Genomic DNA, 11,412 nt, shown 5'->3' with positions numbered 1-11,412 from the left:
GAATTAATTAGTACCTTGAAGCTTCAGATGGCAAGTTACGGTCCAGACACTCCTTTGCAATTAGCACATTTTTCCTGTCTTTATAAGGAAAGTCTGACGCAGAGTGGTAAAAGGAAGCCTGTTGGATTAGAGTAATAGTTATTTGGGAAGAAAGGGGCGGTGCAACCTCACTGAGCTCTGGTAGTGGTGACAAAAAGTAGTCCTTACTTTATTTTCTTTTCTGCCTTTTTCCTCCCCAAGCCAGCTATCAAGAAATGGCCAAATCATTACCTGTAGTAGCCCAGGAAGATTTGGATAGCTTTACTTTGACCAGGACAGGCTCAGGCTTTGCACTCAAAGCCTTTCATATCTCTTGGAACACCCACATCTCGGTGAAGCTGCTGACCAGCCAGGCCACTCCAGAGAGGTACGTGTCTTATTTGGCCCCCTAACCCTGCAGGTGGGCAACAGAGACCTGCAGCGATGGCACAGAATGAATCGTGACATGCCCTGGATCATCTGATCCCTACACATATCCCCATTCCTAGAAATCCCGACTAGCCAAGAGGCAAGCTGGGAGCAAGTGTGCTAAGAAACAAGCTCTATGGTCTCTTACAAATGTTTATAGAAGTAGAGCTTACATTATCGCTACTATATCTACCAACCCTGATGGTTAGTACTCAGCATGCTGTGGTATTACGGCTTTATGGAAGTCCCTGAGGAGATCTCAGTTGAATTCAATCTATAACAGCAGATACAGGTGAGGGAACAGAGAAATGGGAGGAAGGAGGGACAATGGTCAGGGTTACAGGGCAGTGAGATGTGTAAATGTCGTAATTATAAAAACAAGTGAGCAGGAACTGATGGGTGTCAGCCTGCTGACCACAAAATTCCAATGTGCAATAAAAACACAGAAAGTTCCCAATTATAACCACAAACTACTTTTGATGAAGCAAGACCGAAGCATTTTAGGGAAAATATATCCTAGGGAAAATATATCAACAAAATAGTTGAAGTTACAGAAAACAACATTTTGCTTTGCTTTGGATTTAACCTGCTATCCCGATTTGGCATCACAGGGAGTGGAAGTTGCTACTTCAGGATCTAACAGAAGTCAGACGCTATGAATCTGAACGGCTCCTGCCTCCTCTTGGGATTTACCAGTACCGTGGGCTGGTGGGAATAGTGACTGAATGGATGAACAATGGATCCCTCCACTCACTCATCCACGAGGTACATAAAACTCATCTTTTATGTGATGAAATTAATTACAAGGTCAACCAGAAGAGAACAACCAACACGAAAATTACAGACCAGAAGTCACAGTCAATCTGTTCTTTAACTTCCGTATTGTATTTCTGTTTATTGTCAAATAAAAGTGTGAATAGGAACCATTTCACACTACCAAAACATGTATTTTGTGTTACTTAGCATCAGCTGTACCCAGAAGTTCCGTCCCCGCTGCTTCTAAGAATCCTGTCGGATGTGGCTGAAGGGCTCCATCACCTCCACAGCCTGGGGCCAGCGTTCTGCCACGGCAGCCTCAGACCTTCCAATGTGCTTTTGGATACGCAGTACAGAGCCAAGGTGGGACCTTCTACTTGTAGCCTTTTAATGTAATATCCAGTGATCATCCTATCGTTGCATATATTTACCCTAACAGCCAACATTTAATATAGAGACTTGAGGTATTGTTTCTAATATTTGCTTTTTCTTCCATCTCTGTAGATATCAGATTATGGTCTGACCAACTGGCGGAAACAACAACTGAGGTCAGACCTGCAGAACTGCAACCAGAGAAACTGCCAGGACTTAGTGTACCTCCCTCCTGAGATACTCGAAGGAGGCCGTCCTTCCCAGGAAGGTGACATTTACAGGTGAATGGGATTTTTAAGGGCAGGTCATACCTAGTCCTTGTTACATTCTATAACGTTGCTGAAATACTTATTTTCAAAGACACTACAGTAAAAACACCAGATCTACATAGTGCAGTAGGATAGTATTCCACATGAGACCAATTACAGCAGTGAATTAAATTTGAAATCCCCCATATTTGGTGAAAAATATACCAAGCTTAAGAGCAGTTCTCAAAGTTCACCATAGGAATTATACAACAGACATAAATGTTTAAAAAGTGTAATATAGATGCAAAAATTTTTTCATGTACATTTAGAAACCTAATAACTACAACTCACGTTGTTTCTAAGCATGGCTTTAGTTTTGGGAAGAACTGCTGATGCCCAGATGAGGCCCGGATAAAAATAAGACCTTTCTCTCCATAGGGTCTCATTAAAGTCCTATGGAATCTCTGCTGGAATAGTCTACTGAGCCAACTCAAGCACTCCTACTTTTTAACTAAGGTGTTTTATACAAAGGAGGAAGACTTCCTGCTAACACATGTCCTTTTTGGATATGTTACATGCTTTGCAGTTGCATCAGTAAATAAGAGAACCTCAAATTGAACCTGTTTTCTGCATGGACATTCATCTTTACAACCGGCACACAGAGCCTCTGGATTAACACTATAAATAACTTTTAAGCATGACCACTCTGCTGCTCTCGGAGCTTTTATGGAGGCAGCAAATTTAAACTCCTGCTTTATTGTCACGGAGGCAGGCTCTAAGATGAGTCAGATAATGCATGCACTTGAGGAGACCTATAAATAATGTGACTAGTCTGATATTCATAAACACAAGATTTTTGCACAGAAAGAGAGTGGTCATTTATTTTCAGGTGGCATAATTCATCTTCCAGCATGTTATTCTTATATAATTTTAGATGCTCAGATGTGACTCAGTGCATGAGATAGGTGCATGTCTAGACAGTGGTGCAACAAACAAAAGTATGTGTCATATATGAAATATTACTTAAGTACCTGTAAGTTACATGTGTGTCCACATTTCATTAATACTTTCCTAGAGGATACCTAAGTAAAAGCACTTTCAGGTTTTATGCAGAAATAAGGCAGACGAGGAGGTTCTTCTAAACATTGCAATTCAGTACTACATCAAGATGTATGAGTAAACGGATAAGTTTATCCTAGAACTGCTTCTTCCCCTTGATTGCTTTGCTTCTGACTCATCCTGCTTTCTCTCTTCCAGCAGCTTCCTTGCTCTGCCTCTGATTTTGCAGACTGAGCTTTTTATCAAACTCTACTTTATACCATCTGAGTTGTGGGTTATATATGTAGATCTATGATATCACTGGAATATTTCGTAGGACGTTAGAAAAGGAAAAAGGCATTTGGAGCTCTATGAAAATTTGCTGAAGAAAATAAAGACACAGTGGGTCAGAACCAAGTGGGTTAACTGATGTGCTTGTCAGTATCTGCTGAAAAGTCCAGCTCTTGCAGTTGCTATTTAAATTACTTGAAAACAAAAATTACAAAGGAGAACAGAAGGTTCTGAAATTCATAAGAGCAAAGGGAGATAAGGTGGTAAACTGAAATCTAATTGATCCTATGTTTAAAAAAAACCACAAGCAATAAATCAGAATTTTTTAAGAACAGCTCATTTGAAAACTGAAGCTTAGTAATGCAGAAAAAAGGACCTCATCAAATTAGGAAAGACTTGGATTGACTTTGTATTGAAAAACTCCTTTCTATTAAACAAATGAACTTGCTCTTGGAACAGAGAACATAGATACAGATTGCAAATTACTGAATGGTCTTTCACTGTTTTGTTGTTGCTATTTTTCCCCAGCTTTGGAATACTGTGTTGGGAGAGCCTAAGCAGACGGAAACCTTTCGAAGGTATTTATCCCTGTTGTTCGTGCAGACTTTATGTTGCCCTAATCTTTTTCACAAATTCCCTTCTTGTAGAGAAATTATGATACAACCAGCAGAGTTGTTCCAGATGTCCCTTTGCCTTCTATTCCTGCTACAGCACAGAGCTCCACGTTGCAGGATGTAAAGATTAGAATCATTCAACAAATCCTCAGTGTTTCCAAAGAAGCAGGTGTTTCTTAGGTGAAAGTGTGAGCAGTTTTAAAGAACTTAATTTGCAAAGCATTATGTAATAATTGTCCCAGTCTAGGAATGATACCTGTTTCATGGCCTGCAAATCAACTAAAGGCTTCTTTGCTATGGGCTCCATTCTGCATGGCAAAATAGAAGGACTGATGCATTTACAGGCTGAAGACCTTTCAGAAATACTGCACGGAATAGCATCCCAATGCTCACACAGCTTATGGCTGCCATCTTGTGGCTGCCCAAAGTAGATATTTATGGGGTTTTTTGTACGATAGGACTTATAATGCAGGTATAAGGCTTTATGTAAAACTGTGTGCTTAGAATATACTCATAACATTACATGTATACATAAGGTATCTGTGCATGAAGTTTACACTGTGTGTACACATAGCCATTGGTGACTTATTATTTGGACAGAGTTCTTTATTCTGATCCAGCCTGTTGCAATAAGTAGCTTTGATTATTGTTAAAGGTTAACGCATCTATTTTACAAGTGTGTTCACGTATTTTTTATTTTTGCTTTTAAAAGCATTGTTTGTTTTAAAATGCACTAAATATTCACTGCTGAATATCATTTTAACAGAGTTCTGAGGTACTTAATGTTTTTTTGCAGTGACATTTTTCCTTTAAATTGCAGGTCAGGCAACCCTGCTGGAAGTTTTGACAGGAATCTGCAGCAGTTTGCGCCCTGGCATTTCAGAAAAGTTTATACCAAGCAATTTGCCAGAGAGGAACAGATTGTTGTACCTTATCGCTCTGTGCTGGCATCAGGATCCAGATTCCAGACCACGTGCTGCAGGTAACATGCAGGGTTTGCTTTTTTTGCAGGATTTGTTATGGAGAACAAATCTGGGAACATCGCTCTAGCGCTCTGTATCAATGACAGAACTGATGTGGAAGGCAAAGCAGCCTTCAGATCATCAGAGTACTGTAGATGGTTTTTCTAACAGAAGCTTCCTACCGGAGGTGGCATACTTATCTCCAAAATTGTGTTCCATGCAAAGCAAAAGTGAGTGCAAATAAAGGAAGCAATATTGTCGGCTATATACACACTATTTCAACAAATATCAACCTGTCTTGATTCCAATGCATAACTAGTTTCTTTTTGAAGTGTGTAATCCTTGTTTATTTTAGCAGAACTGTTAAATTTATCTTCTGTTTCTAAAAAGATAGCCAAGAAATGTTAAAATTGTGATATTTGAGGATTTTGGAGCCAATTTTCAAAGTTGCAATATGCAAGTGCTGAGGAAGTGATTCACATAAACCTTTATTGCAACAGATTTATACAATCATGTGTAAACCTTTTGCAAGTAAGTCCACTACATCTGTATGAACATTTAAGAAAACATGATTTTAATGTGACTGTAACTGTTCTTTAAGATCAGTTCAAAAAGAAAACCAGTAGGAGGTATGAGGTGGAAGTTCTATTAAACTAATTTTGTGTAGTTCATCCAGCTACTCATCTTAATAGTGAAGTTAGTTGCAATACACTGAAGCCTAAATATATACACACTTCGTATGCAACGTGGTATTGAAAATGCTTTATTCTCCCTACAGAATGTGCAGACCTTCTAAATGGAATTTTGACTAGTATAAATAAGGAGGCAATTTCCACTGCAGTCTACAATCTAATGGATGCAAAGGTTAGTGCAAAATTAAGTTTTGGTCTCCTACGAGGACATTACCTGATTCTTTCAGTTACAGTCTTTGTGGTCCAAAACCAGGGAAGGTTTTGTTTTCATTGTTTTATTAGAAATGCCAGAGAGCTGGAGAGTACCCTTCAGCACTTCAGGTTCATTCAGGAATTGTAGAATATAGGTATTATGAGGCTCTCTAGCAACCATGTTGAATGCTACCTGGGATTATAAAAATATGACAGTTTCTTTCTAGTCACCAGCTGTAGTCAGACTGGCAAACCCATGTGACTGAAAACAAATATCAGCCTCGAGTAGATCAGATTAGGGCTAGAACCAAGGTTAATTTTTGTTGCATGTACTGGTAAGAAGCTATTTATTCCAAAATACAAGACAGACCTGCTGTTTAGAAACTTAAAGTCAAAACTGGGGTTTAAAATAAACTTGAAACACCAGAAACAGTAACAGGGTAGAGTTGTGTTAGATTCTACATCTGCTTACATGTGTTAAAATGCAAAACTGCTCTGTGCAATCCACTGTTACTATATATCAACGTACCTAAGAATATAATACGTATTATATATATATAAATTCTTGCTCCTGACAACTGTGCATTAAATAAACCATATGTATACTGACTAGAGCTACTGTGCTATTTTTTCCAGGAGACAGCACTTAATGCATGCAAAGGTTCACAAACATACACGCTGCAGACGGGCATGTGCAATTCAGAGGTGAGTCATGACATGAGAGTCTTACAATAGCACTTCATAAGCTGCTTATGTTCATTATATTCCAAGAGAAAATTGCCTAGAAAAGGTTTTGGGGCAAAAGTTTCTAAGAATTCTTCTCTATTTTGATTTTTTTCAGGTCATCTGTTCACCGAAACCCAACCATGGAATCAGCAAGAAAATTCCTTTTGTAGCGCCAAGTCTGTCAACTATTCTAGTTGATAGCGATGCAAATAATGCAGGAAGAGAAAACATTCCTGAGACGGTTCTGTCAAATACTATCAAACAGAACACAACAACAAAGAAAGGTCTCTATCTTGAAATGTATTCAGCTCCAACTTTTCTAAGAAAAGGATAAATATGACCAGTTTTTCCATATACATGTTATTTTCCCTGTAAAACTGTCCCTTTTCAGACTACAGCTGTGTCCTCTACTGGTATCACCTGAAGCATGAGTTCACTGTAGAAAACCAGAGGTGCCACAATCCCATTTCATTAAGTGTATAGATCAAAAAGCTTCTTCTGGTAAATCATTTTAGAAGCCTGACCTGTAATGTACAGCTGCCTTTCCCTTGCACATCAAATACTGCCTGTTGGTTCTGACTGAACAAGTCCCCAGCGGGAACCACACTGCCACCAGGAATACCTGCTTTTTGTAATCTGCTAATAAAAAAGAGATGTTTTAAAAAAATGTGCTGCCAGGAACATGTGAATGATTCCTGGTAATCACCAATCTATGTAAATAACTTCCTTTGCCTTTCCAATGTGGATTTTTCCTGTCAAAGTGTTTAAATGTGTGTCAAGTGACACATTTCCTTAAAAGCTTTTTCTGTATTCCTCATGCCTTTAGATACAAAAGTTGAGTCATAGGAAGTCAGTTCACTTATAGGAACATCTGCATTTCCATTTCAGTTCTGATTAGTAGCTGTCAGACTTAAGGACAGAATATATATTCCATAAGTTCAGAAACTAATTCCTACAGACAGTTTGAAAAAGTCAGATGTGTGTAGTAACATATGCCAAAATCTTCCTAGGCATAATGATGTATTAGCAAGGGCCCAAAGAAAGCTGATAATAACTAAGTGCTCTTGAGTTAGTTTTCACTGCAGTTCCAGTCCTCTGCAGTAGCTGACACATGTATAATGTTCTGTTGTTGTTCAATTCAACAGTCTCATCTTAAACTTTTTCTAGATCACCCAGCAGGCTCTGACAGCAGAAAATCCGATTCCTTTTGCACGATTCCTCTGTGTGGTTCAACTGCAGGCAAAGACAGCAGTCAGCGTAAGGACCCACCACTGGCTCTTAAGCACAGACCACAACTTACGCATCTTGAACAAGCAGTGACAGGTAAGACCCTGTTTCCCGTTTGAGGTGGCAGTATTCTCCTTAGCCGCATCTTGGTGATTAAATTGTTTAAAGTTTGGAGTACGCAGATCTCTCTAAATTTTGTGCACACTTTCATGTGTTTAGTGTAATAACTTCTCCAAAGTTGATAAAAATATTGCATGAATCTACTTGTGTGTAGCTGCTCTTATGTTCTGAGAAGTTCAGGCATTAGGCATTGAGGACATTGGCTTGATCTTTTCCAGGGTCATATTCAGGCTGAAAACAGTTCTGAAAAGACCATAATAAAAATACAAACAAAAAAATAGCACACATCAAATGTGAAAGACACTAGTTGTTTAAGTCTGGGTTTTGTTTTGTTTTGTTTTTTTTGTGATTTTAAGCAGTATATTCTATACCTCTACAAAAGTAGCTATTGATTACAGAAAGAGGTGACTAGGAGGAGGTTTGTTCAATTCCTTACTTACATGGTGTCAGTTTTTCCTACTGAACAGAGGCAGAAAAGGCCAACTTCTGATGTGTGAAGCCTGCCTCTGCCTCATAAAACTACTTGATAACTTTTTGCAAACTGGCCTAAGACAGTTTTCGCATCCTTCTCCATTTCAATTTACTTGTGAGTGATGATGTAATTTCTGAATAAATCAAGAGACTAGTTCATGCAGGAAAAATTCATCACGGAACTCTACTGGCAACAGTCAGAGATCAGAATGACAGAGGCACATTCGCCAAAGCAACAGTGGCTTTTGGTTATGGATTTTCTCTTGATCTATAGTATTTACTGCATGCTATAAAACCCTAATGTCACCATTAAGTATTCTAATCAGTCTGTGAAAAGAGATAGAACCTAAAGCTCTTGATTACTTTGCCAAGAGTGTTTCTTTTGCTACTAGATCAGCTTTGACATATATTCAAGTTCCCAGTTTCACAATACATGTTTCAAACAGCCCTGCTGCCCTGAACTGCCTGTTTTCTCATATATGTCATATATGCATATAGTTTGATACAGATGCTAGCAGAACAGTGTGAGACTTGGAAATCTCCTTCCTTTACACAGTCTGACCATTTAATAATCTTCAGAAACGCTTATTTTCTGTAACCTCATCTTCATGAGTTTTGAACAAACACTTTGAGACTAGCTGTGAACACAGAATGCAAATAAACTAACTCCTCCTACTCCTTTCCTCTACTGCATTTATATTTCTCGTGTTGATAACACTTGCTAACAACTTCTGGAAAAAAAGAGCACTTGGTTCATCTCATTTTGTTTCCTTTTCACTCAAGATCTTTGCTGCAAGGGAAACTGCTGTCAAATACTCTCCTGCCAGAGACAGACCATACTGAGCTGCATGACAGAAGGACGCCTCAACCATATCCTTGATGTCCTTCGCTCACAGCAAACGTTGTCCCGAATGGATTACGAGACAATTACCTCTTACCCCACAGTGACTGGGCGTGCTCGGGCATTGCTGGACACTTGCCTTTGCCTCGGAGAGCGGGCAGCACAGGTTGTAGTGACTGTACTCTCGGTGACAAAATGCAGTCCTCTGGGACGAGGCAGCCATTGCCCAGACTGTCCTTCTAAGGTAAACAGGCTGTTGTTGTGACATTTTGCAATTTGTTACATGGATCAGAGCAATTTGGTAATGTGGAATGGCAATGATTCACATTAATGCTTCATAACCCGTTGGCTGAAGTCGATCCTTCCTACGGTCCATGATTTTAGTTCTCCAGTGGAAAAAGCTAGCTGGATTAAAAGGTCAAGTCAACCACTGCCTGTAGAAATTACCAAGACTGGTATAACAAATTCTAATTTGGACCTCAGAGCTGGGAAGAGTGCAATGTGTACCAGAGCAAATATAGTTCAAGTCAGATGACACCCTGCTCCCTTGATTTTTCAGAAGGGAGGAAAATGGATCATTACTTTTTGGAGGTCACACTATGGAAGAACGGCTGTTACTAAATCCTTCCAAATAAGGATAGCAAATAACAGGGTGCCGGATGAGGAGAAAAAAATTACTGCCTTTCACTGAGCTCATATCTGAGGCAGCTGTTAAAATCTTAAGAGAATCAAGAAATATTTCTTCAACAGGGCCTTAAGTAAGACTTGGAAATTTTATCTTATGCATATAAATTATTTTATTTTCATCCACAAATGGTCCTAAGCTCTGAAAATGGGGCACTGATAGCAGTGCTTTGGAGAGATGGGGCTTAAAGTATTCACTAAGTGGAAAAACATTAATACCTCACATCCATGCAGTTCTCTAGGTATGTCTGCAGTTTAAATGTAAAATTAAACCAGGAAGAAGAAGTGCCAAGCTGATCGTTTTGAAATAGTGGTTCTGCTGAACTACAAAGGAAAGTAGTAACATTATTTTAATTCTACTGAAAATGAAGTTATATCCTATGCTGGTTTTCTGAAGGCACAGTGGGATTCCTTCAAGCTTCACGGCACTGGATTAACATGATAACTTGTTATACAATCTACAAGTATTTCAAATGCAAAACCTGTGCTGTTTCTCTGTTGCATTTGTTCACTCTGCAGTTTCAAACTGAATTCAGTAGTTTTATATAGAATCATTTCAGTTGGAAGAGACCCTGAGGATCACAGAGTCCAGCCACAACCAAACTCTAGCACTAAACCATGTCCCTAAATGATTTGAGGCAGCCAGTTTTTTACACCTGGACACAAGGAGGCATCACCAAAGTGGGTCAGGCCTGCATATTGAGGCTCCTGTTCCCTTTAGAAAGGCATGTGTTGCAATTCCACATTTCTTTTGCTTTGTGGGGCTATTTTTGATGGAGTTTGCTGCGTGATTTTGTCACTTCTCAATGTTATAGTTTGGTTTTGCTTGCGAAGCCTCATTCCTATTGGGAACGCACACTCTTCCTTCTAGGAGGGGCAGCAACGTGCTGCCTTTGCCCCCTTATATTCCTCAGAAGTTGCTGCATTCCACATCCAGGGCCTCATGCCTGTTGAGCAGAGGCACCTACTGGAAGGGTGGTGGGTCACCACAGCTGGGACTCGAACCCATGACCCATGATTTAAGAGGCCAGTGCCTGGGGCTCCTCTTGGGCCACTGGGGCTCCTTTGGAACAGCAGGTTGCAATTTTTAATACAGTGATGATGCATTTTCTAGGCACATCTGAGATGTATTTGTTGCATCATATGCTAGGATGCTGCTGGAACTACAAATGTAAATTTATTCACATAAGTTCATTAAGGGTGCCTTGAGATAATATATTGTTACAACTAAAAGCAATGTCTATCAGAATGTGTTGAAAATAGTTTGCCTATTAAAGGAGCTAAACATGTACTTCACTGTTGAATTTTTTTAATCTACACTCTAAGTGGGAACTTTCAACACACTAGATCAGTCTCCTAAAAAGGACATCTTGCTTGTGAGGAAAAGAACTGCTGTCGTGGTATTTTGTGTGTTTAGAAGGCATAAAATAATCAGAGTCAAACAGATAATCATTCACCTGTGGGAAATATTTACAGACTTGTAAGATGGGAAACTGGCAATACTGTTGAAGCTTAATTATCAATTTTCAAAAATTATTCCATTCAGTTGTTCTTGCTGGACATTTCATACTTCCGTGATTGATGTGCCAGTTGGCAGGCTATGCTGATTTTTGTCTTTCTGTTTTTGACACAGAAAGAGTTTTGGCTCTTTTCTTGAAGCAGCTGCCTACTTGAGGATATCGTTTGATGCCAGAACCAAGCGCAGTCTTAATTGTAGAACTGGCATCAAAC

The 11,412-nt window shown here is 39.3% G+C and overlaps 1 protein-coding gene across 1 annotated transcript; it reads left to right on the top strand.

The window, feature by feature from the left end:
• Positions 1-254: 254 nt before the first annotated feature.
• LOC308044938 (receptor-interacting serine/threonine-protein kinase 2-like) lies at positions 255-9,262 on the top strand (the record flags this gene model as incomplete). Its single annotated transcript, XM_080351922.1, has 11 exons — positions 255-406; positions 1,059-1,212; positions 1,411-1,566; positions 1,708-1,856; positions 3,681-3,730; positions 4,587-4,748; positions 5,507-5,592; positions 6,249-6,317; positions 6,454-6,622; positions 7,506-7,661; positions 8,940-9,262. The coding sequence occupies 11 exons, from the start codon at positions 255-257 to the stop codon at positions 9,260-9,262; spliced, it is 1,626 nt and encodes a 541-aa protein (XP_080208048.1).
• Positions 9,263-11,412: the final 2,150 nt, after the last annotated feature.

Source organism: Nesoenas mayeri (genome assembly GCF_963082525.1).
Source record: "Nesoenas mayeri genome assembly, chromosome: 12".
Classification (NCBI taxonomy): Eukaryota; Metazoa; Chordata; class Aves; order Columbiformes; family Columbidae; genus Nesoenas; species Nesoenas mayeri.
The sequence above is the reverse complement of the archived record's forward strand: the minus strand, read 5'-3'. Positions and strand labels throughout refer to the sequence as shown.